Below are 27,488 nucleotides of genomic sequence, written 5' to 3'. Positions count from 1 at the left end.
AAGTGGATGCCTTATCCTTCAGTTGGAAAAACCTATCAATTTACGCCTTTCCTCCTTTGCCTCTTCTACCCAAGGTCCTCTTAAGAGTCAGACAAGAGAAGCCAAAGATGATATATTAATTGCCCCGTACTGGCCCCGCCAATACTGGTACCCAATCCTAAGGAACTTGGCTCAATACCCATCTTGGACCTTGCCTCAAAGACCACAACTACTGTGCCTCAAAGACCACAACTACTGTCCCAGCAAAACAGTCAGATTCTGCATAATCAGCTACAGACTCTGAACCTGGCAGCATGGCTAATCATGTAGTCATACAAACAACACCTCTCAGTAAAGCTGTGATGGATGTCATTTTGGAAGCCAGAAGGCCTAGTATTAGAAAATCTTATGCTGATAAATGGAAGAGATTCTGTGCTTGGAATCAAGCACAAGGAGCTGATACAGCAGAACCAAATATTCCTCAGATATTACAATACTTGACTGAGATGCTTGACAAAGGCCTATCTTTCTCATCAATCAAAATCCATGCCTCTGCCATTTCGGCTCATTACAATACAGAGCCACCAATCTTTTCTCATCCTTTACTAAAGCAGTATCTTAGAGGAGCCAAAAATTTAAGGCCTCCTAGAAGATCACCATTACCTGCATGGGACCTCAATTATGTGTTGGAAAAGCTCACCCTGCCTCCATTTGAACTGGTCGCTACCACTGATCTAAAGTTCTTCTCATGGAAAACACCTCTGCTACTAGCAATTACTTCAACAAGAAGTTTCAGAGCTACAGGCCCTCATGGCTGTAGAGCCTTTTATCATATTTTACCCAAACAGGGTGCCTCTGAGGGCAAATCCTACTTTTATACCTAAGGTGGTTTCCAGTGTGGCTCTTAACCAAACAATTCATCTGCCAACTTTTTATCCAAATCCACAGAACAAGGGGGAGAGAATTCTGCATTCCTTGGACGTACACAGACAGCTAAGATTCTACTTGAGCAGGACAAAAACTCTAAGAAAAACTGAGCAATTACTAGTGTCATATCCTGCAAGATCAGAAGGGAAGGCTATGTCAAAGCAGATAATTTCAAAGTGGATAAGCCATTGCATCCTTTTCTGCTACATACACCATGATAAACCTATGCCCAAGGGCATTAGGTCTCATTCCACCACAGCTGCAGCTACTTCAGCAGCCTTTCTCAGAGGACTGCCAAACAAAGACATTCTAGAGGCTGCTACTTGGAGTTCTGTTCACACCTTTACAAAGCATTACCATTTGCCTCTCTACTCTAAGTCCAGGGCAGGCTTTGTCACTGCAGTGATGCAGGGCCTTATAGCCACACCTAATGCTGTTTAGCTCCAGCCTCCCAACCATAGCTGTGGGATTCTACCCAAATGTAATGACTGCAACAGTGAAACACGAAGAACATAGTACAGTTGTGTACACTTAACATAAATGTATATGTTAGAGTGTATTCACTGTTGCAGTCCAGGTTACCCTCCCGCCATCCCCCTGTCATTTTGCAGTTTATCTTTCCTCCCCTGTCTTCTACAACCTATGTGGTGGATTTGCTTGTAGATGAAGGTAAAGTTTATATTGTTGCCTGTATGTATATATATATATATATATATATATATATATATATCTATATATATATATATATATCTATATCTATATATATATATATATATATATATATATATATCTATATATATATATATATATATATTTATATTTAATTTTGCTACCTTTTGGGGGGCAAATGACATCGGGGGCAAGAAAAACTAAAGAAAATGGCGTCGGCTGCATGTTTTATACCCCTGACGACCTGACGTCATGGAAGAGAAGACAGCAACTGACGCAGGACCCAGGACTTTGGAATTCAGGCCGACGGAGGGCAACCTGCCAGCAGATTACCCAAATGTAATGACTGCAACAGTGAATACACTCGAACATCTACATTTATGGTAAGTGTTCACAACTGTACTTTTCAAAGCCCCCATGCTAAAGGATAACATTGTCCAAGCTGCAAAATCCTTTACTAATGCATTCTATGGGCACCTACAAGAATGCATGGATCGTGCTATCCCAAGCAAAACGAACACTTAATCCTCTAAGAAAAGGAAACCAGTCTGGTGGACTCCTGCCATAAACAAGCTATACAATAGTAGGAGGAAACTAGTACAGAAAAGAGTAAAATCCCAAGAAGGGAAGACATCCCCAATCAGTATCAACAAGAAACTATGATCCCTCATAAAATCATCCAAGGCGAGTTTCGAAATAAAAATTGCCAAGGACTCCAAAGATAACCACAAGGCATTCTTTAGCTATGTCAAGAATCTCAAGTGGCAATGCTCAGATCTTCTCCGAGTTAGCGCAGAATGGTACAAAATACACTGAACCGACTGATATTGCCAACATCCTGGCAGACAGGTTCAGCGCAAACTTCACCCCCCTCTCAACCCCAAAAGGACCCATAACTATACCAGAAGAATGTAGAGCTCCTGAAATCACAGACACTCAGGTTAAAACAGCCCTCTCGAAAGCCAAAAACAAAGCATCAGTGGGACCGGACAGTGTCCCATGCTGCGTCCTACACAAGCTCAAAGACTAACTAACCCCTCACCTAAACACACCGTTCAAACTCAGCCTCTCCACAGGTTATGTACCCATAGAGTGGCTCACAGCAACGGTTATTCTGCTCCACAAAGGTGGAGTCACAACAGTCCCTGGGAACTATCGTCCTATAAGCCTGACTAGCTTGGTCTGCAAGGCTATGGAGCGCATCATCCTGGAACTCATTAACAGAGACATTGGGAACCTCCAAACACTGGACCCTACCCAGTTTGGCTTTCTTAAGGGCAGATCATGCCTCCTAAACCTGGTGGACTTCTTTGAGACAGTTACCAAGACTATAGTCGAGGGAAAGGTGGTACAGACAGCCTACCTAGACCGCGCAAAGGCCTTTGACACCATTCCCCATTCTAGTATTATAGACAAGCTCACCAGCCTGAACATAGACCTCTACGTCACAACTGGCTCACGGACAGAACCCACATTTTAAGAGTTGCGGGAGCTAGGTCTGACTCTCAACCAGTTACAAGTGGCGTTCCCCAGGGCTCAGTCCTAGGACCCCTCCTGTTCAGCATATACTTCTAAGAGGTACAGGCAAGCAAAGGAGGACTATGGCTGACCAAGTTCACAGACGACTGCAAACTAGGGGCTATAATTGACTCTCAGGCTAACACAGACATCCTCCAAAAGGGTCTCACTGAGACGGACACCTGGTGTCAAAATTATGGCCTCATGCCAAATGCCAAAAAGTGCGTAGTCATCCCCTTTGGAAAAAACAAAGTACCCACAAACTACCACATAGGTGGTAGTCCCCTAAATATGGAAGACGTAATAAACTCTCCTTTGATAATCACATTGCCAAAGTGGTTAGAAAATCCTTCTACATGGCACACCTTATCACAAAAGGGTTCATATCCAGATCAAAAGAGGTCATTGTGCCCCTCTACTCATCGTTCATCAGACCCATCATAGAGTACAATGCCCCATTTGGGATGTATCTTACAAGACACCTGCAGCAGCTGGAAAGACCACAGAAGTAGCTCACCAAGAGGATCACTGGCCTCAAACAGATGCCCTATGCAGCTCGACTGAAGAAACTCCAGCAGTACTCGGTTGCATACCGCCTACTCAGAGATGATCTCTGCCTGACATACAAGGCCATGTCCACCCCAGAACTGATGGACATGCTCCACCTAAAGAAAAGCTTATCCCCTCGAGCCACACGCTCTAGGGATCTAAATCTCACCACAACAAAAAATAGGACGTGCTGGAGAGATAGATTTCTGTCCCAGAGACTTCCCAGGCTTTGGAACAAGATTCCAGTCTACATTAGGCAGAGCTCCTCGCTAACACTCTTCAAGAGAAACCTTGACGAGTGGATGGGAAACAGAAAGTTTACCCTGTGGATCACTTCAGTGGCTCTGCTGGACAGAGGCACAGGGAACTAATGTAAGGGGATGGCGAAAGCCAACACATTCTGGCTAGGCTTTTAAATACCTTCGGGCAGATAGCTTAGTACCTACCTATGAACCTATAAGAAGAGAGGAGTTTAACCCGAAAGATGAAAGGTTAACATTTGGAGTGGGCCCTGATATGTCCCCGAGTAACTTTACCATGAGGTGAATAACAAAAGTGCACTGAGAAAGTCATTTGGAGGGGTTAGTCTGTTTAGTGGTTTCCCTTTTACAGTTTGGTATAGGAGACATAGCTAATCAGATATATTCTCACTTCCCTGGTCCTCTATAAATTAAATTTCAGTTGTCAGCACATCAAGGGAATAAAGATCCCTTCTTCTTCTCTGTTGTGTGGATTAGAAAAGAAGACTGATTTTTGTTTTTGGCCAGCTTACCACACTGATTTCAGATACCTGGGTTTCCCTATGGCTTCTTCCTTCTCAGGGATTCTATATTGGGAGGTACCCAAAGACTGATTTCTCATTGTCAGGGGAAGGCTTACTCTGTAAGGTGCTGTGTAATGTATCTCTCACTTCTTGTTTGGATTACTAATATTAAAAAAAGATATATATATATACATATATATATATATATATATATATATATGAAATATGGATCTATTTCAGAAGCTCGAAGTTTCAAAACTTCAAGAGACTATAAGATTGAAGATTTGAAACTTCGAAAACCTAATAAAAAAAAATAAAGACAACATTTTTTTTACATTTTTGCCATCCTCTACACACCCTGCTAATTAAATATACCAACTCCGAGATTGCACTACAGTGAGGAAAATGATAAATGTCCTGTTCCTTGCTGTATGACGATCTCCATTTAAAATTTAGAAGTCGGAAAACTTCGATTTATGGTCTCGGTCTTTTGAAGTTCGTAGTTTAGAAACTTCGAGCTTCTGAAGGAGATCCATATACATAAATATATTTATTTAACATTTGTTTACTAGGAAAGTCCGACTTGGAACGAGCCATTTTTCAGCGGAGGCCCAGGGAGAAACGCTCCAGATGCATGTGTTTGTGTGTGTGTGTGTGTGTGTGTGTGTGTGTGTGTGTGTGTGTGTGTGTGTGTGTGTATATATATATAATATACACGCGCGTGCACACAAACAAACACACACACACACACACACACACATATATATATATATATATATATATCGGTGTGTATGTCTCTCTTTTATGTATATATATATATATATATATATATATATATACACATACATACACACACACACACACACACACACACACACACACACACACACGTATGTTTGCACGTTTGTACTTACATGTATTTGGTTCCCTTATCTGGTGCTAGTTCCCCTAGTAATGCATTCTAGGGATGCACTTTTCCAACTGAACTGGATCATTCCCTTTCAGAGCAGTCACTGATCACCTTGAAGGAACTTGTAAGAAATGGAGTATAATAAGTTTCTGAAGCTTTTCTGAATAGTTACTTTACAACCCTGTGACCTTTCTGTGGAGGGCTGTTACATTTTTAAGTTCTTTCAGGCATTTGTTTTAAGGTTAAGAAATACTGCTTTGTATTCAGTAGTGGTCATGATTCAGTGAAATGGTTGCATGCTAAAAGTAGTGATTCATTTAACTGAGTTTACCATGGTTGTCTTGCATGCTATGGGGTATTAATCTTGCTCTTAGTTGCTTTCATTCAACAGATTTATCTAAGAATCTACACTCTAGTATGACAGAAGTGAGGTGTGTGGAAAGGCACAGTTGATTTTCAATCAAAACTGGCATTGCAGCGCAGATATGAAAACTGTTACAGCTGATTAAACGGTGCAAGTGTTAGTCAGTATCTTTCTTCTCATTTTTCCCAATTTAGATCTCCTTTGCATGGAGTGCTGTGCGGATAGACATGAGCTCTGCCAAAAGGGATCCTCGTGCTCTTGTTCAGTTTGGGATGCCTGCCTTTGCTGCATCTTTATTTGCCCTGGGGCTGGCATTGGGTACAACTATTGCAGTAGGAATGCTTTTTGTTATTCAGGTAGGTTTCTGTATACCAGATATTAAACTTTATGTAGACAAAAACATTCAAGAAACTTGTGTGTAAGCATCCAGTTTATTACTTCATTTAATAGGAGTCACTAGCATTATAATATTTGTTGTACAAGTTAATTAGCAGATCAGATCAGCATCTTAGCAGTGTAGAAAAGCCAACATACCTCTTGCTTTTCCAGTTTTTCTGAGATGTCTTTATAGTACTGAAACAAACTGGATGTTCTGCTGTATGAGATTTCTCATTTTTCTTTGCTGCTCTGTGGAAGTGAGTTATTTACTCATTATTTTTTATTGGTAAAATGCAGATTGATGTTGAAATGTTTTATGTATGTGTGAGTATATATTGATACAAGTGCATATGTACACTCTGTGTGTATCATTAAGGAATTATTGCCACATTGCAGATTTGGCATTTGTACAGTGTAACAAGTTGATGTAAATGTATGTACACTGTGTGTATCATTAAGGAATTATTGCTTATCTGCAGATCTGGCATTTGTGCAGTGTAACTAGTTGCTGTAACTCAGCCTCTTTTACACTTAAAGGGAAAGCTTCGTAGAGGAAGCTAATGTATATATAATTTTTCAAATGATATAGACATTTTAGAGGTGCTGCTTGAAATTTATTGGTTACATTTAACTGTTCAAGAAATGTTTTTTTAAAAAAAGGCTTTGCGTGGTGTACACACCCACACGTGTGTGCACTTGAGTTATAAGATAGACACTTAAACCCCAGACAAAAAATTAATTTGCCTGCATTATTAAGAACTGTAGATATGAAAGTTAACAAATTAAAATTAAAAAAAAAAACATTTAAAAAATCATTCAGAACTTGCCAGTTAGAAAATGGCATTACCGGCAAAGTGGACTGGATTCTAAATATGTATATTAAATTAAATTTTTAAAAACAAAACTATAAAACGTTCATATCTGATTATAACCATCACTATACTGCTAAAATACTTTTGACGCTTGAATAAAGTTTACCTTCGAGCTTAAGTCAAAAAACACCCATGAGACTAAGCCATTTATAAAAAACTGCAGAACCTATGGGAATCCAGTTTCATTATTCAATTTAAGGTTTACTGCTTCTTGATTAAATGAAATAGAAATAGTAGTCCGGAATAAGTACAAAAAAAAGATAAATGGAAGTATGTACGTCTTGTACTGTTGAATTAGGTAACCTGGAGATGTAACATACTGGGTCCAATTCCAAAGTAGTTGTGGTGTATTACACTGGAGTAAAGTCACTTAAACTAAGCAGGTCTTTTGGAATCTGGCCCCTGGTGTAAGCCTGTTTATAGATTAAATCACTTAGACCAAGAGCAAGTCCTTTGTAATCGGGACAGGCTTACATCAAGTAATTCACTTTCACTGAGTGCAACTCTTTTGTAATCTGGCCTGTTTTAAACATATATATGTTCACTGGAACCCTGATTATCTGAAACTCTGTCATCCAGCTCTCATAAATATCTAAAACAGAATCACGTCCCCTCAGATGAACTGCATTGTTTAACTTAATGATTTTCTGATTATCACTTTTGTCATTGGCAGAGATAGAAAGTTTTTGAAGTTTGGGTTTTTAAGACTTAGGACTATGTTTGTTGCTAATCATCTTAATTAGCATCTGGGTAGCTATCATCTCCCACACTCCCCCACAGAAACTTGTTTAACATTCCCCAATAAATGTAGTATAGTTTTTCTTCTAGGTTCTCCCCCCACCTGCTTGACCATCAGGTCTCCCCTATTAGACTAGAGCCCCTTCATTCACTAGTGGTGGGAGTCCTAACACCTATTTGGCCAAGAGCATTCAGAAGGGTTTTCATTCACTGATTGGTGGCAAAACACTCCATTAAGTCTGGATGTGATACTGTGGATGCAGCAGGCATGGGCATTGTGAAAGGGGGCATGCCTGTGTGAGGGTACAACCTCTGCCAGGAGATGGTGCACAGTTCTTCTTGATAAAAGCCTGCTCTTTTGGAGCTCAACATCTGAGGTCTTCAACAGTGGGAGAAATGAGTAAAGTAATGCAGGGTGTGAAACAGCTTTATCACTTCCCCATGCAATGATGTGATAGGAATTACCCTCCCAAACCTTTTTATTGCAGGCAAGGAATGAGTAAACGAGGAAAAAAGAAAGGACAGTTTCAAGGAAGAAAGAAAGGGCCAAGCTGCTTTTGATGGCACCTTTTTTCCCCGGTTAGCACTAGTTCTCCCTGATAATGGAAATGGCCAGGGGGAAGTATCAGGTGATCTCAACAGTTGTGGCCCTTCTAATACAGAACCAAGGGTTCCTCATATACTTAAGTCTGGGAATACGTCATTTCACTAAGTAGATGATCTTACCCAGTGCATTTTCAGCACCTGTACACAGGGGATATCCTCAATCTTATTAGGGGCAAGGAAGCCAGTCACAAGGAAATCCTATGTGTCCAAATGGAAGCAATACTATCTGATGCCAGGGAAGGGTGCAAGACTTGAAAGTTACTGCAGTAACTTCCTGAGCTGTACGGTTCAGGCATGGCTTACACATCTGTTAAAGTTTGCCTGTCTTCTATTGGGGCTGCCCTTCTTAGCCAGTTTGAGACCATTGAAACAATTTTTAAAGAGTTCTTCATCAGCGGCTACCAAGGAAAAGGATTCCCTGCCTTGGGATTAATATGTCTTAGAAAAACCCTTCAAATTCAGCTGTCTCATCCTCTGTTAAGTACATCACATCAAAAACTACTTTACTTGTTGCTTTACTGTCATTTAAAAGGGTATCTGAGTTGTGAGCCCTGATGTGCATAGAGCCATTCCTAGTTTCATGTAAGGATAAAGTGAGCCTGAGAACCAGTCCTACCTTTATACCAAAAGTAGTGACAGAATTCTTCCTCAGTAAGACCATACAGCTTTCTCTTTCCTTCCCAGTCCATCAGAATAAGGGAAAAGTTCTCCTGTATGCCCTGTATGTACACAGACAACTAAGGTATTGCCTACAAAGAATGGAAATATCATAGAACAGAAAAGAGGAGCAGCTGCAGAGTACTAAAGGTAAAAAAACAAGGAAGTATTCAGATAATATCCATGAGTTTAGAAAGGTTGCTGTTAGCCATTTTTGATAATGACTCTAGAGCAGAAAAACTTTTATATGATCATAAGAATTTACTAGGCTAATGGCCGTAGTGCCTTTTTCAGCCTAGACTTTCATGCCGCACTGGCTGGAATGGCTTTGGTGTATGCCTGTGACTTAGGGCATCTACTAACTGCCCCTGTCCATAAGGGCCATAGGCAACAAACCTGGGTGAATTTGTGATTTTCCATCCATCCATCCACCACTGGTCCAAACTGTGTTTGAATAAGGTTAGGTAAGAGTTCTGTTTCACATGAATGGGGAGGCTGCTCCAGAGAAGGGGTAATCTCTGAGGCATATACTTATCCCTCCAACATGTTTTAGCACTATAACATAGGCAACAGAAAGTAGAAAGAGTTGTAGTTAAATTTAGGTGAGCTTGTGACAGAAAAATAACTATAAAGATCCTATAAAATGCTAGATTTATTTTATGAATATTTTTATAAAGCAAAGGAATGGGGAACCAAAAAATGGAAATATTTATCGTAGATTAAGTTATGTCAAGGTTACAGGAAGATGGGGCCAAATGATTAATAATTTAGATTGGAAGATATGAAATAAAAACAGTGATGTATAAATCAGTGGGGGAAGTCTGCCGAAACAAAGTATTCCTGCAGAAATTAGGAGGGAAGAGAATGTCTTAACTTCTGGACGGATTTGTTCAATAATGTAGTAAAATGTTGGTAGAAGTGGGGAGGGGAAGTGCCAGTGTATTTGTGATGGTATTACCAAAAAAAGAGTAAAGAGCCTTCAAAAGTGGGTTTATGTAGACCCATTTCAGTATTAAACATGAAGTGTTTGTCTATACTAACTAAGAAAATGGCAAACATGTTACCAAAATTGATAGATATGGATCAGTGTGGTTTTGTAGAGGGGAGGAGAATGTTTGATAACTAATAGAGTAATGATAGTCCACAGGAAATTGAAGCATAAGGAAAAATCACTACATTTTGTGAGCCTCGATGCAGAGAAAGCATTCAGATAACGTCAGCTGTGATTTTTGTGTGGGGAAATGTTACCATTTGCTTTCTTTATAGAATAATAGGGTTAATAAGGGGGATATGTTAAGGATTGTAAGCAAAATTAATGTGGGAGTGCTCCTCTCTGACAAGCTTTGTTTAAAAAGAGGAAGCCGGACAAAAATGCCATCTCTCCCTTCTGTTATTTGTCGTATATTTGGAAACATTGGCAAGAAAATCAGGGATTCACAAATTCTGGATTATAACTGGTGTGGTAATTAGAAACAGTTAGCCTTATTTGCAGATGATATCACTTTGCACTTGATAAATCTGGACAAAGACATTTCAGTGCTGTGGAATATTTTGATACAATTTTAACTCTTTACAGGAGATAAGAAAAGTTAAACAAAAGCTGTAGTTGTAAACTATGTCTCCACACATGAATTGGTTCAGTAGCACCCTTACTTAATGGGGATATAATAAGATAAGGATTTAGGTGCACGGATTGAAAAGGATTCTACTGTGTCAATTAAGGATATGTAGGAAGAGACTAAACATATGATGACGCAAAATTAAGAAACTGGAAAGTCTTTATTGATTAAAGTCCCTTTTGTCTTGTATACAGGTCAGGTGTATTTTTATCAGCTGGAGGAGGAGTTACACATGACAATAAAGAGTTGAAGGAATTTTGGAAGTGCAAGAGTTAAGTGGGATAAATTGATTCTTCCCACAGAACAAGATGACTAATGGTTACTTTAATTGAAGGGGTTCTTTAAAGCCACGCAGTTAAGGCTGACATATGTAATTCAAATTTAAATGTAGACATCCAAGTTGAAAATGATGATAGAATGGGGGAAGATTTAGAGATAAAGAGGGACTAGGAATTTGTATGCGTGTCCTTAAAGAGAATAGTTGTAGTCAAGACAGAAGATTACATTCATAAACTGGCATAAAGTATTCTAGGAACTAAGTCAGCATGGGAATTGAATAAAGAAGATTATTCCAATAAGGATGTGTACAATAAGGGATGTTGAAAATAAACAAGAGGTGCTGGAATTTAATAGAGGAAACTGACAATGGAAACAAGGCAATTGAAGGAAATAACTCTAGAGGGAAAGGTATTAGTGGGATTAAGCTAAACATTTGGACCATTGGTTAGAAATTGCCTTTCCCTAGTAGGGATTGGTAACAGAACATAGAAAAAGTGAAAGGGTTAGGGAAATGTCAAGTGAAAAACCCAGCACTAGTAACGTTTTTATTTGATTCTAAGCAGAAGAAGAAGATGTTAAAGGGATAACTAGTAGGACATATAATATATTGCATGATAGGTGAAATAATCAATCAGTGGATGTGAGAAAAAATTTGGAAGATGAAATAGAAAGGCAGATTACAAAAGAACAGGAAGAAGTCTGTAAGGTTCACAAGTGTTCAAAGTTCACAACGTTTAGGATTTTTGCAAGGAAGTGTTTGCATAGGTATTTTTTTTTTTTACCCAAGTAGACTTTAGTGGAGTTTTCTTCAGGTAGATAGCAAATTTTGAAGCTGTGGGGAAAATAGTGGAAACTGAGAGCATTTTTTTAGGAAATTGAGAACTTGTTTTTTGTGAAAGTAATGAGCTGGTGGAGCATTTAAAATGTCTTTACATAGTACTTTGACGCAAATGTTGGGGGAGCAAATAGGAGTAGCAATGGAAATTATTCTTTTGTGATAGGATATAGTATTTGAAAAACCTAGACACAGTAAGGCCTTACTAAATCTAATGTTAGTGAAATCCAAAAAAGCAGTTGCAGACAACACTTATCAAAATCTAAACTAACTGTAGTGGATGTATTGGAGGTGGGACCCACAATGAGAAGGAACACATTTTATATAAGTAAATGGAATTTGTGGGGATAAATATAAATTAATACTTAGGAGGAGGAGGAGAGAAGTTTAAGGGAGAGTAGGAATTGAGCAAGTTATGTAATGTTGGAATAAATTATATTGTTAAAAGAAAATGTGTATCCCCTTTCATCAGTGCATCCAGTTCAACTGTTTGTTACTGAGACACATATTGGATCTGATCCAGTCAGCTGCTATTGTTCTTGGCCTCTAGCTTCTTCATATTTATCCACCCATAATTCTCCTGTACCCTCAAACTCTGTGTCTGATGTTGCTGTGTATCCAACAGTTGCATTGGACAGACTAAGGTAAAAGAGCTCTAACATTATGGTAAGTATATAATTTCCTTGTACTGTATCATGGTAATAGTAACACAGTTTATTTTCCTTTTCTATAAATGTATGTGAACTCATGTTGCAATTTAAAATATGATAATTAAATAGGATCACAGGCGGTTACTATGCTGTCGACCAAGAGGTCATTTTAAGCCTAGCCATTTCATCCCAGTGTAATACCAATGAAATGCTAGTCGGTGCCCAAGATTGCATTTAGTGATGACTGCCCATGTCCAGGAGAGTTGTGGGCTCTATCCCAGGTAAGAATTTATGGTGCCCCATCCACTCATTCAGGTTCGTCTTGAACAGTGTCAGAGGCACTCTGTTTCACATGAATTGGTAGCCTGTTCCAAAGATGCAGCAGTCACTGGGAGATAAATATATCCCTCCAGCATGTCCTGTTTGTCACAGGCCATATTTAGGTCCCTGGAACAAGTATCCCTAGGCCCGTTTGATTTATGTATATGTAGGTGTGAATGACTTGAGCCGTACCTCCCTGGACTACATGAAAAGAGACATGGAAGAACTCTCTGATCATGTAGCCCAGGCTGGTATGACCCTTACCTTGAGTAGCATCCTGCCCTCACCAAGAATGATACCATGGTATAAAGAAAAAATTATCAATTTTAACAATTTGCTAAGCTTCTGGTGTCATTCAAAGGGGATCCAGTGTCTGTCAGCCTGGGATGACATGCTTGACAAGCCATGCTGCTTCGCTAGAGATGGCTTGCACCTGACACCCTTAGGCTTTTGAATACTGGCCAAGGCTCTTGCCACCCCATAGTGTCTTTTTTAGGCAAGGCTCAAAAGACAAACCCACTGCTGTAAATAGCAGAAGTAACAAAAAACTGAGGGTAATGCTGCTCAATGCCAGAAGTCTAAACCTCAAAATGCATGCACTCAAGGCACTCCCCAGTATGGAGAAAATTGATATCAGTGCAGCAGGCTCCAGAGAGCACCCCAGCATTACCAGGCTACAACTCATACCACACATTTTGGCCACAAAACCCGGACCGGAACACAAAAGGGGGAGGCATATCCATATTCATCAAGGATACCCACACCTCCAAGTTATTGGCACAGCAGGATGCTTCAGAGATCATCCACATGCAACTAACAAGGGCAAAACTGCAATTCAAATTATAGCTTGCTACAGATCACCCACCATGTCCCAGGACCCCCATTCCACATTTCTGGAAACAATGGGAAACATAAAGGTCCTACCGAACACCCTGATATTGGGTGATTTCAATTACCCAAACATTAACTGGGAGAACTACTCAAGTGCTAACTACATTGCCCAACATTTCCTAGAATTTAGAAACTCAAACACCATGGATCAACTGGTCAACACGCCCACCAGAGGTGACAACATATTGGACATGGTCATCACCAACTTGGGCGACCGGTGTTCCACAACGGAGGTCAATCCCTCGCTAGTTAGATCTGGCCATAAACTAATCACTCTGGATATCCACATTCCACTCCCACCTACCCCCGTCAAAGAAACCACCATGAAAAACTTTTCAAAAGCAAACTTCACGTTACTTAAGACTGAGGTGGAAAGTTTCAAAGCCCCCATGTTAAAGGATAACGCTGCCTAAGCTGCAAAATCCTTTACTAATGCACTCTACGGGCACCTACAAGAATGCATGGATCATGCTATCCCAAGCAAAACCAAGACTCACTCCTCCAAGAAAAGGAAATCAGTCTGGTGGACCCCTGCCATAAACAAGCTATATAATAGAAGAAGGAAACTAGTACAGAAAAGAGTAAAATCCCAAGAAGGTAAGACATCCCTGATCAGTATCAGCAAGAAACTACAATCCCTCATAAAATCACCCAAGGCTAGCTTCGAAAGAAAAATTGCCAAGGACTCCAAAGATAACCACAAGGCATTCTTTAGCTATGTCAGGAATCTAAGTGGCAATTCTCAGATCTGCTCGGAGTTAGTGCAGAATGGCACACTGAGCTGACTGATATCGCCAACATCCCGGCAGACAGGTTCAGTGCAAACTCCACCCCCCTCTCACCCCCAAAAGGGCCCATAACCATACCAGAAGAATGTAGTGCCTCTGGAATCACAGACACTCAGGTTAAAACAGCCCTCTCCAAAGTCCCAAAAACACAGCACCAGTGGGGCCAGACGATATCCCAGGCTGCGTCCTACACTAGCTTAAAGATGAACTAACCCCTCACCTAAACACACTGTTCAAACTCAGCCTCTCCGTAGGTTATGTACCCATAGAGTGGCGCACAGCACCGGTTATTCCACTGCACAAAGGTGGAGCCACAACAGACCCCAGAAACTATCGCCCTATAAGCCTGACTAGCTTGGTCTGCAAGGCTATGGAGCGCATCATCATGGATCTCATTAACAGAGACATTGGGAACCTCCAAACACTGGCCCTACCCATTTTGGCTTCGTTAAAGGCAGATCATGCATCCTAAATCTTGAGACCGTTATCAAGGCTATAGATGAGGGAAAAGTGGTCCACACAGCCTACCTAGACCTTGCAAAGGGCTTCGACACCATTCCCCATTCTGGTATTATAGACAAGCTCACCAGCCTTAACATAAACCCATACTTCACGAGATGGGTTGCCAACTGGCTCACGGGCAAAACCCACATGGTAAGAGTTGCAGGAGCTATGTCTGACTCTAAACCAGTTACAAGTGGTGTTCCCCAGGGCTCAGTCCTAGAACCCCTCCTGTTCGGCATATACTTTTCAGAGGTACAGGCAAGCACAGGAGGTCTATGGCTGACCAAGTTCGCAGACAACTGCAAACTAGGGGCTATAATTGACTCTCCGGCTGACACTGACATCCTCGAAAAGGGTCCCGCTGAGACATACACTTGGTGTCAAAACCATGACCTAAAGCTAAATGCCAAAATGTGCATAGTCATCCCCTTTGGAAAAGACAGAGTACCCACAAACTACCACATATGTGGTAGCCCCCTAAATACAGAAGACGTAATAAGGGATCTGGGGACCCAAGTAGATAGTAATCTCTCCTTTGATAATCACCTTGCCAAAGTGGTTAGAAAATCCTTGTATGTGGCCCACCTAATCACAAAAGGGTTTGCATCGAGATCAAAAGAGGTCATTGTGCCCCAATACACATTGTTCATCAGACCCATCACAGAGTACAACGTCCCATTTAGGATGTACTTTACAAGACACCAGCAACAGCTGGAAAAGACCACAGACGTACCTCACCAAGAGGATCACTGGCTTCAAACAGATGCCCTATGCAGCTTGACTGAAGAAACTCCAGATGTACTCGGTTGCTTACTGCCTACTCAGAGGTGATCTATGCCTGACATACAAGACCATGTCAAACCCAGAACTGATGGACATGCTCGACCTAAAGAAAACCATATCCCCTCAAGCCACGTGCTCAAGAGATCTAAACCTCACCACAACAGTAAATAAGACATGCTGGAGGGATATATTCCTGTCCCAGAGACTTCCCATGCTCTGGAACAAGATTCCAATCTACATTAGGCAGAGCTCCTCGCTAACACTCTTCAAGAGAAACCTTGACAAGTGGATGGGAAATAGAAAGTTTACCTTGGGGATCACTTCATTGGCTCTGCTGGACAGAGGCACAGGGAACTTATCTAAGGTGGCGGCGAAAGCTAACACAATTTTGACTAGCCTTTTAAATGCCTTCGGGTAGATAGCCTAGTACCTACCTATGAACCTATGGAAATAGAATGTTCACCCCAGGGATCACTCCAGTGACTCTACTTGATAGAAGCAATGACGGGCGGCACAATGCCAAGGCACTTCTATGGGCTAGGCTTGTGAAGGCCCCAGGGCCATTAGCCTAGTACACACCTATGAACCTATATGCAAATTTACACTACTGCAAGGATGAAGCAGCATTTTTTAGTGTATGCATTTGTTAACCGAGCAGGCTAACTGCTATATTGCATACATTTTTTATTCATATCCCATTTAACAGTGACAAGGTGAATGCAGTATATGTGCTTGCTTGTGCAATTATAACAGACTAAGTGGGCATTTCATTTGTCATCCATAAACTTCAAGTACCAAAGACTGAGGAAAAGGGTTGCATATTGAATTACGTAATCTTGCAGTATGAGATGTTTTATAACAAAACCAGACATGAGACCCACCACACATTTCATTTATCCTTTTTACTGCTTTTTAAGTGTGTGTTGCTATTTTCCCATCCATTTTATTGTGATTCAGTAATAGATCGCTGAAGTTGATGTTAATTCATGCTACTTAGCTTTTTGTGAATGTGTTTTGTCTTGGGTGAATTTTTACTCTGTGTGGAATGCTTTAATCTTTTTTTTCTAATAGTTTAGATAATTTTGCTGTATTGCAGCAGTGTAGCAAAAGTTAAATTGTGTCTTTTAGCTGTAAAGTTTATTCATCCAATTTTATTAATTTAACATCAATATATTTATTTTTTAATTCTAGGTCTGATATAATAGGAATTGTTTTCTAAATATCTGGTTGCCATTTGGTTTATTCATTTTTTATTGTTTGTTTTACTTTAGGTTTTGATTTAGATGGGTCCTGCTGGGTTTTTTTTGGGGGGGGAGGGTTGTTTCTATACATTTTGTTTGTGAGGTTCCACTTTTACATTTTTTAGCTGGGGTGCTGAGAAAGGACTGACTACCATACACATATTTTAGGGGGGGTGTGATTGGCACCTCAGTAGAACTGGTGATCAGACAAAATTGCATTAATGAGTTATTTAAGCATTCGTCACTAATATTGCTTCTGCTTAAATTAAATTAATAAGATTATTTGTTCATGGTGTGTGTGCAGTGATAACTGTAGCAGAGAGCTATTGCAGGCACTTTTTTTTGCAGTGTCAGAAGGGCCGTGTGTTCTTTTTTTTTTTTTTTTATTCTTCACTTCCTGCTGAGGGGGAAACAAACAAGTGATTGCCCCGGATGCCAACTGACAATAGCTATGGTTCCGCAATTTTTGTGTGAATGGGAAGGAAGTTTGGTTATTGATGATGTAAATAGAGTGGCTGTAAAGACTTAATGACAAAGATAGGATGGTGATAAAATGTCTTCACTTACCATGACTTTTTTATAGGTCTCTCTTGATGGGAAATTAATATATGTATATAGTGTGTGTGTGTGTGTGTGTGTGTGTGTGTGTGTGTGTGTGTGTGTGTGTAAAACGGTTATGCATTGTGGTCTAGTACCAGTTAGTAACCAATGTGGGGCTTGTGGAGCTGTAATTTTGGGGCATTCTGACAAGGTGGATCAGCACTTGTCTGGAATGCAGGAGGTGGCTTCCCCTTCCTATAAAATAGAGAGGACCAAAAACAAGATGACAGAGATGTTCCAAGTGATCTAAAAAAAAGTTGCTTTTCTTGCCTGTTAAACACAGACCCTAACAGCATCTGCAAACCAACTTTGCCTGAATAGCAAAAGTTTTTTTTTTAAATTAATGTGTAGGTTTAGTGGTAGGGGCAGTGCCATGGTTAGGCTTTGCCCCCGCCTCACCTTACTTGTGCATGCTAACCCTAACCCTGTCACTGCTCTTTCCCCTGACATTAACCCTAGAAATTAACTTACAAACCCCCCCTTTCCCTATTGGTACCACAACTTAAGATTGTCACACACATGTACCAGCACTCATATACATCACAAAATTTACCACTAACCCAGCCCTGACTCCAACCTTAACCCACAAATGTGCACACATTCATCACCACATATCAAACAAACTACCATCTGGCAAATTCGCTCACATTTCAAAATATTCAGACACGCACACCATACCACAAATCCCCTTATGTAAGCCTTACTTTACTCTAACTTGCGCACACCCAGCAGTGATCCTAGCCTGTTATATAGCCCTTACTGCAAACCTAACCAGCAAATATTTGCACACACAGACACACACACACACACACACACACACACAGTACAAAATCTATCACTTATCTAGTCCTTATGCTAATCCAGAAATGCTCTCACACATTTCTAACACAATCCCATTTGGCTCAAAAATATTTATTAACACAGTTCATTATATTTAACCACACAAACACACAGTTGAATGAATTGCTGTTTGTCACATTGCCCGACACCTGTATAGATATACAGAAACACATGTGCATGTACACACACACACACACCATGTGGGGTGTGTGTGTGTGTGTGTGTGTGTGTGTGTGTGTGTGTGTGTGTGTGTGTGTGTAAAAACGTGTACCTATCCAGGCATATCCAACAGTTGGAATGTCCACAGAGGTTCCGCACTAAAAGAATACAGGGCGTAAGTAAAATGTCCTAGGCAGACTGCCTCAAGGCCCTATCCCTGTATTCTGTCTCCTACAGGCTTTTGAGGGGGAGATCTATGTCTGGCATACAGGGCATTCTCAGACCCCACTCTGATGTACCTCCTGTATATCCACAAAACAAACAGCACCAGAATTACCCCATGTCCTTCTATTCCCATGTTGCAGTATTCATAACTGTAGGCAGGTTGCTGCCTGCAGCACCGGACATCCGGCCAGTATACCAAAGTCTTAGGAGCAGGGGTATGTGCAACATTGCTTGTCAGGGCCATAAACCGACGTTGGCTATCAAAGTGATGTTTGCACTTAACCCCCTTCAGAACTTTTCTGCTGCCGGGATCTACGGGCCTCCGATCATCAGCTCTGGGAATCAGTTTGTTTGTTTCTTTTGGCCATCTGATACAGATAAGTACCCCTTTGGGTTTTTTGTTACCTTCTTATTGCTTTTCAAACATACATGCCAGCTAGGAAGGGGAAGTGTGCTTGTGGAAGACAAATTTCACATAAGGACATGCGTGAGCAGTGCTTATTCTGTTTAGGTGAAGGCCACGACCATATGTCTTACGATAGTTGCAAGTCTTTTGTACCTAAAATGCTTCCCAGCTGTCTGGCTGCCTTAAAGCTTTATTTAGAAAACCAGAGGCTCCGATGTCTAGTGCAAGTCATAGAGGGTGAGGTAGGTACCCTCGACGAGCCACCTCGGAAAAAGGCCAAGAAAGTAGGCCTGATGCCCATGCTGCACCTCAGGAGTCCAGTGAGACTCTCGAGGCAGATGTTAGCCCAAGGTCTCATTGGAATCCTGTTTCACAGCTAGAACTGGGAAATGTGGTGGAAGCCAGTTCGGTGGAAATGCAGAGTATGTCCGCTGAGGTGATTGGCCATCAGCCCCTGATGGCGAGGGGGAACCACGGCTCGGGGCGTCAGAGGGTCCTACTCTAGCATTTCCGTCCTCCCAGGCATCAGCCTCTAAGTCAACACATCCTTCTACTCCTGTAAAGAGGAAGCAGAAATTAAAACATAGGGAACATAGAGAAGCTGAACCAGGTACTGGATGGGAAGTTTTTTCCCAAAATCTTTTCAGGGCCTTCCAGGCCCTTCAGTCTCGGGTACCTCTACCAACCTCTACACCTGTGCAGGCCTTAGAGGATTCAGAAGAAGAACTCTCTTCATCTGATGAATCACTTGCATATTTCTCCCAGATAGAATCCCCCCAAGGACTTCGTTACCCCTGAAGAGGAAGACTCTGTTAGTCCTGTATCTCCAGGAGAAGAATTCTCGTTTGGGGGGTGCCATTTCTCTGACGAGAAAACAATTTAAATGCAGGCCTCAGATGTCTCTGAAACAAAAAAGAGATGCTTTGAATTGTTGCAAATGGACTAGCTCACTCCATTTGCAGTCCCTCCCCTGCCTCCAGCCTTTCATGATGCCTTTCTGACTGCATCCCAGACCCCTGAATCTCAGCTCCCAGCTTACAAATGTCCAGATAGATTTTGTAAAGTTCCTCAGGACACACAGTTTTTATTCAAGAATCTTCCTGCAGACCCTGTTGTCATTGCAGTGTCAGCAGATAAATCATCCAGACAGATGCCCTTCACCTCTCTGTTTACCACTGACAAGGACAGCAAATTTATGGATAGACTATGGAAGAAGATGTCTACTTCTTCCAGAACCAGCCATCAGAGCCCTAAACTATCAAACTCGCATGGCTAGGTTTGTTTTAGACACCATATAAAAAAAACTCTGCACTGATTCCAGATGTGCCAGACTCTCCTGCTAAGTCACAACTCTCTGCCGCCTCTCAGGTGACAGGCACTCCATAAAGTGCAGTTGTAATGTGGTAGAGGCATCCACCTAATCTGCAGCCTCAGGTTCTGTCCTGAGGAGATATTCCTGGGTGAGGTTACAGCCTCTTCCCATGGATGTCCAGACCAAATTACTTAGACAACCTCTTGATACTTCACTAGGATTGCCACACCCTCCGTCACAACCTCGCCATGGTGTCCAATACCCTGTCAAACCTAGGGTTCACTGTGAACCAGGAAAAATTTCAACTGACACCCACTCAAGACCTGGTTTTCTTGGGGTGCAGGATAAAAACAGACCAGATGGCAATATTCATTCCTTGCCAGAAGGTGGAAGCCATCACACATTACCTCCAAACACTCCCCTCTCTCCAAACTTTATCAGCCAGGGAATTCCTGAGGGTTCTAGGGCACATGGCATCCTTGATACCCATGCTTCCCTTAGCAAGGCTGCACATGAGAAAATTTCAGTGGGTGCTGAGGAGTCCGTGGAACCAACATTCACACCCCCTGGATACTCCTCTCCCTCTCCTCCCATGCCTGAAAAAAAGAGCTGCAATGGTAAATTGCAGCCATTCACCTCAATCAGGGTATATCCTTGCAGATTCTTCCACCCTCACAACAAATCTTCACAGATGCTTCAGACCTGGGGAGGGAGCTGTTCTGCAAAACCACAACAAACAAAACAAAGTTCAGGGAGAGTGGTCCTCCTTCAGACAAAAGGACCACATCAGTGTCAAAGAGATGAGGGCCCTTCTCCTAGCCTTGCAAACCTTCCACCCAATTCTCCTACCAGGCACCTTAAAAGTTGTCACAGACAATGTGGCTGTCCTATATCAACAAGTGTGTGGGGGGGGGGTAAGATCCTACCCACTCTGCAGCCTGGCAATTCAGATTTGGTCCATAGCTGCAGAACTGCACATTCACTTGCAAGTAGTATACATTCCTTCAGCAGACAATGCGATGGGCACTCTCAGCAGAACCTCTGCACCCTCTCACGAATGGATGCTTCACAGGAAGGTTTTTTTTAAGCTTATTCACAAGTAGAGTATTCCTCAGGCAGATCTGTTTGCCTCCTCCCAGAATGGGCAGGTGCCTCTGTTTTGCACAAGAGATCCACATCCACAGGCTTGGAGGGTGGACGCCTTCTCTTTTTTTTTGGGCAGGGATGCATCCTTATGGCTATCCCCTTCAAACTGATTCAGAGTCCTTCTGATGATTCAGAGGGACAAACCAAAAAATCCTGCTGGTGACTCCCTTTTGGCCAAGACAGCACTGGTTTCCCCTTCACCTACTAGCCAAGGGCAATTTCCACAGGTTACCCCACTGATTTGACCTACTCACACAAGACAGGAGTTCGCTCATACACCCTCTGGTGCTCAACCTCAGACTCACTCTATGGGTGATAGAGTTCTGATCCCCTTCAGACACCTGTATTCAGAGGATGTACTCAATGTCCTGCAGGAGGCCAGGAAACCTAGTACCAGGAGAAATTGTGTGTCAAAATGGAAAAGATTCTCCAGGTGATGTCAGAAGAAAAAAACAGGATCCCTTTCTTATTCCTGTACTTATGTTCCTTTCTTACTTGTGTGAGCATCTACATTCAGTACTGACTTAACTCTTCTGTTAGGGTACACTTGTCAGCCATTTCCACCTGTCTCCCTTTGGTTCCTCCCTTGACATCCAGATTAGAGGTAAAACTATTCTTAAGAGGGGGTTCTCCATATCAGACCCCCTCGAAAACCGATACCTCCTACATGGGACCTTTATTTTGTCCTTGGAAAACTCACACTACCTCCTTTTGAATCAGCTCACTTAGCATCACTGAAACTATGCACTTGGAAAACAGTACTGATGGTAGCCCTCACATTCACCAGGAGGGTCTCGAAATCCAGGCCTTGATGGCTGACCCCCTTACCTCATCTTCCATAAGGACTGGATCTCCCTCAGGACTAACCCCTCGTTGATGCCTAAAATGGTTACTGAACTGTCCTTGAATCAAGCCATTAACCTCCCTGTTTTTTCCCTCATCCTCAAAATCCTTCTGAAAAAACCCTACATTCCCTGGATTTTCATAGACATGAACAAGACCAAATCCATTAGAAAGTCTGACCACTTGTTTTTCTTCTTTCACCCAAGGGCCTTGGGAAAGATAGTCTCTAAACAGATTATATCGTCATGGATTTCTAAAGCTATGTCTGCCTGTTATTCCTCTCATGGAAAGGTTTTAATGACCAATGTGAGAGCGTATTCTACTAGGGCAGTTGCCTCTTCATCAGCCTTTTTCAGGGGGGGTGGACTATGCTTTCGTACTTGAAGCAGTGACTTAGTCCTCAGTCCATACCTTTACGAGCCACTACAAGCTGGACTCGGTCTCTAGAGCCAGAACTGGATTTGCTAGGTCACTTTTACACGGTCTCATAGACCAGGCCCCCTCAACCTTCCTCCCAGGTTCATACCTAAAGCTTGGGTACTTTCCTTACTGCAGCATGGGGATAGAAGGACATGGAATAGTTGTGTAAGAACTTACCATAACTTTAGATGTCTTTCTCTTTCATGTTGGAGTTGGAGTATTCATTCCCCCCTCCAACCCCCTCTTGCTCTGTTTTGTCCATCTGGAGTGACTTTCCCTACCTTCTCTCCATCCGAACAGGGCACTGTAACAGGCACATACATTTATTGGGCTTCTTTGGCCTGGTGCCATATGTGAGTCTGAAAAGATTCCTTTTCCTCGCTTCCCAGGGGTACTGCTGTATGCGGCAGTCATTTCTGAAGGGGGTATGTGCAGATGTCACTTTTATAGCCAATGCTGGTTTATGGCCCTGATAAGCAATGTAGCACGTACTCCTGCTCCTAAGACTTTGGTAGCAACCTCCCTACAGTTATGAATACTGCAACTTGGAAGAGAAGGACATCTAAGGTTATGGTAAGTACTTACTTTCTACTATTATTATTCTTACTATTCTTTCTAAAGACTTAAACATTGCCTGTGATATAAATAGGTCCTGCTGGAGAGATAGGTATGTATCCCAGAGACTACCACGTCTTATGGTACAGGCTCCCCATCTATGTGAAGCAGAGTTCCTCCCTAACCCAATTCAAGTGCAACTTGGACAATTGGACTGGAAACCAGAAATTCATCCATGGTTTGGCACCTATGTCTCTAATGGACACAGGTAACCTGTAAATAGTTAATCTCTCAAACCCCTGCTTACACTTATCAAGGGTATCAGAACTTGTCAGAGATTTGGGATGCATGGCTAGTCTTAAAAAGGCCCTTGTGGTCATTAGCCTAGTCAACACCTATGAGCAATGAACACTGACCAGTCAGATTGCTAATTGCTTTTACATTATAGCTGTTCTACTACTGACACACTGGAGAAGCAAACAGTTTGGTGAAGTTGAAAGTCAACAGAATGAAACTGGAAAGGGAACAAACTGAAACTAAGTCGCTAGACCAAATGAGAGATAAATGGTTTAATGTTGAGATTCTAGTACAGACAATATACCAACATGATGAAGCAGTACATCCTCAAGACATGGTACAATAGACAGACAGATAATGGCACGGGGGCTTTTACTAAAGATATACCACAAGGTAAAATGCTGAAATCTTCTTCAGGAGAATTGCTTGAAATTTGGTTAGGATTGCTGGATAGGGAGAAGAGTGGGGAATGGAGAGCAAATTGGGTGCTTTCAGCCAAGAAAATGAATGTTCTAAAGGAGCACTTTTTTATTTTAATAGAAATGGACAGTTATATTAAGACCAGCAAGGGAAGAAACTACAGAAAATGTATATAACCCAGATTGTTAGACTGATAAAAAAGGTGTGAACACAGTAACTGGGACCATTAAGAGAAATCCATGTGATGTAATGAAAATAAATGGAGTATACTACTTGCTATGTAGCTGTACTAATGTCGGATAGTGTTACCACAAAAATGCAAACCAGTAAAAGAAAAGGAGGGAAACAGAATGCCAGCATGAAAACATCGATTAGCTAGAACTGTAGAGCAATGGAGACAAAAGAATAGAGCAAAGGGAATAGATTATCAGAAACTTGACAGTTGTAATAAACACACATCAAAACAGGTCACAGTATATTTTATTACTGTGTCTGATAATATAATATCAACATAAGCAGAAAAGTTCAGAAGGTATTTACAAAATGTAAAAGTGTAAAGCAAGCAAGTGCTAATACAGAGGTTATGGAATGGAAACAGGTAACATCTTGAAAAGTTTATACAAATTTAAGAAAGGCTTGTAACTGGAAAACTATGTATCCAGATGTTATACCCAACTTCTGGCTAAATATTCTGGCATCTATGCACAATTCTTTAGCATTGAGTAAAAATTAGATAAATGCACATACCAAATGGAAACCAATCTGATTAACAGGAAAAATATATACTATTCTTCAAAAGCGAGCATGCAGGACATCTAACAACTGTAGACCATTAACTTGCCTTCCAACAACATAGAAATTGTGTTCATAATTTATGTGGAGTTTACAGCAGTTTAGTTAAAACTTCACTCATGGCAGTAGAACAGAAAGGTTATAAAAGGAAATTGTATGGAACAAATGGCTATCTGTAACTAAGCAAAACCATATTAGACATCTGTGTGTTATGCAAGGGTCCTCAGGCTCACAAATTTGCGATGTTATGTTGTCCTATCTCACCTTCATTCTTACAATGATGGTTTCGGAGCCGAGAATCGGCTCCAACACGACCGAATACATAGCTGAAAGTCTCAAACCTGGCTCGTGGCACAAAGGTATCCCACAATGCAGTGGTGTAATTCCCCAGATCTTGTTTGCAGCTTTACGAGGTTGGATGCGCTCATCTTGGCCGTGGTTAAGTTGACAAATTTTCTCTTATTTTTTCCTCTATACTGTTATATTTGATAATAGACACCTTACTATTTAGTTATATTTAAACTGTTGTGCATTTTATTGCATTACCCTTTGGCTCAGCTTTTGCCATCACTTTGTAGGCCTACTTTTGTATCCCTTGTAGTGTTTTTTTCTGTCTGTTTAGTTTATTAATAGCTCATTTAAGTTAGAGAGCTGTTCGCCCATTTAAGTTAGAGGGCTTGTAGTTAATTATTGTCTTGTCTGGAAAATAGGACCATTTGAGTTAGATGCCCTAATTTTTCTCCCTGGTTGTCTGTTTCCTGTAGTTGCTATTCAGTGTAGCTTTAACAGTTCAATAGTTGAATAGCTAAATTTTCTTGTTGTTGTTTTTGTGGTCTTATCTTAATTATGTCCAAAGACCCAAAAGAGAGGGAACATAAACCTTCGGGCTTTAAAAAAATCCCAGAAGTGCTCACAAAAAATGTCCATCACAGATGGGCATGTATGTGTTTATTGCCTTGTTGCTATTCACCTACAAGAAGAACTGTACCTTTTGTCATTCTTTCACTGCAAGGGTACTTCAAGAAAGGAGAAACAAATTGATCCTGAAAGGACTCTTAAAGCCAACGTTTGAGGAAGATATCCATAGTTCTTCTTCCTCCTCTTCTTCTCCTTCTTCTATAAAGGAAAAATCCCAGAAGAAAATTCAGCTGCATATCCCTTGGAGGCCAAACAAATTCTTGACAGCTCCTTCGGGAAAGGATTTTGTCACTAAGGGGTTACTCATAGATGCTATGGTGGTGGCAGCAGCCACCAAGAAGGAACTTTCAGGGCCTTCCTCATCTGTTCATCCTCCAAATAAAGACTCTCGAACAATGGACAGATACGGGAAGTGTCTCTTTTCGTCAGTGACATTCTCACTACGATCGCTGAACTACCTATCTCACTTTACAAGGCTACAAAGAGATCTCCTGAAAGAGCTAGGAGATATTCTACAAGGTACATTAGCTGCGGGGGTGAATGAGAAGGTCTCCTGCCAGTTGTCCACCTTAAATTCCATTGTCAACTCCTCCTTGAGGCTCATATCCTACGCAGCAGATGGAGCGAGCAGGACAGCGGGTTCCAGAGTTTTCTTTAGGAGACACTCCTGGTTGTGCTTGTGCTGTTTTGTGGAGCCCTTTAAGTCTTTTTTTACTAACACCCCTTTTGATGGTTCCTCACTTTTTGGACCCAAAGTAAAAAACACTCTAACCTGGTGCGAGCAGGAAGGAAAAACTCTCTCTGGCTTTGTAGTACATTTTTCTGTACCTTCAAGACCTTATCCTAAAGGCCAGAAGAGTGGGAAAAAGTGGTTCAAAAGATCCCAGAGAGTTTTCCAGGATGCACAGGTGATTCCTTCCTCAGGGGCAGAGGGGAAGGCAATAACGGTAGACGCCACCCCAGAGGCAGAGGGGGCCTGCAGAACCAGGGTGACCGTGATTCCTTTCGAGGACGCCCTTATTAGCACTCCTGAAAGGAGGCCCAACTGCTCTACTCTGGAGGCAGTCGGGGTACGTTTATCCATGTACCAAGATGCCTGGCAAACTATCACAAGAGACAAATGGGTACCAAAAATAATATCCAGAGGATACTCCATCCCATTTTCCAATCCTGTTTCACAGACCAGAACAATCCCAGATGTTCCACCTAATCTAAGGGAGCAAGCAGCTATAGAGATTCAAATGTTGGTGCACAAAAGAGTTATCCAAGAAGTCCCAGTAGACCAAATAGGATTCGGAACGTACTCAAGATTCTTTTTGGTGCCAAAAAGAACAGGGGACTGAAGCCCATATTAGACCTAAGCAAATTAAACAAATCTGTCAAGAAGTCAAAGTTCCGAATGGTGACACTGCAGTCTGTACTTCCCTATTTAGGAAAAGACCATTGGATATGCTTGATAGACCTTCAAGATGTTTACTACCACATAAAAATGGACAGGACATCAAGAAAGTACTTACGCTTCCGGCTGGGAGCCAGTCATTACTAGTTTCGAGCTCTGCCCTTTGGTCTCGCTATAGCCCCCAGAGTGTTCACCAAATGCATGGCAGTAGTCACGGCTCACGTGAGGCATCTAGGATTCAGAGTGTTTCCCTATCTAGACAACTGGCTCCTATCTGCCACCACCAAGCATCTACTCCAACAAGCCAGGGATCTA

The 27,488-nt window shown here is 41.6% G+C and overlaps 1 protein-coding gene across 5 annotated transcripts in view; it reads left to right on the top strand.

Annotated features, from left to right (window-relative positions):
* The window catches only part of ZDHHC6 (zinc finger DHHC-type palmitoyltransferase 6), a 762,509-nt gene that overhangs the window by 365,060 nt on the left and 369,961 nt on the right, over nucleotides 1-27,488 (top strand). For 4 of the 5 annotated variants that reach the window (XM_044055850.1, XM_044055847.1, XM_044055848.1 and 1 more), the window contains exon 5: nucleotides 5,874-6,035. The exons of the other annotated variant lie outside the window; for it this stretch is intronic. In XM_044055850.1, coding sequence (XP_043911785.1) covers nucleotides 5,874-6,035 — 162 coding nt within the window. The remainder of the gene's footprint in view (nucleotides 1-5,873; nucleotides 6,036-27,488) is intronic. 5 annotated transcript variants of the gene reach the window in all.

This window comes from Protopterus annectens, chromosome 14.part0 (genome assembly GCF_019279795.1).
Source record: "Protopterus annectens isolate FY-2018-M chromosome 14.part0, PAN1.0, whole genome shotgun sequence".
NCBI classification, from domain to species: domain Eukaryota; kingdom Metazoa; phylum Chordata; order Ceratodontiformes; family Protopteridae; genus Protopterus; species Protopterus annectens.
Note: the sequence above shows the minus strand (reverse complement) of the source record. Positions and strands in the feature narration are given on the sequence as shown.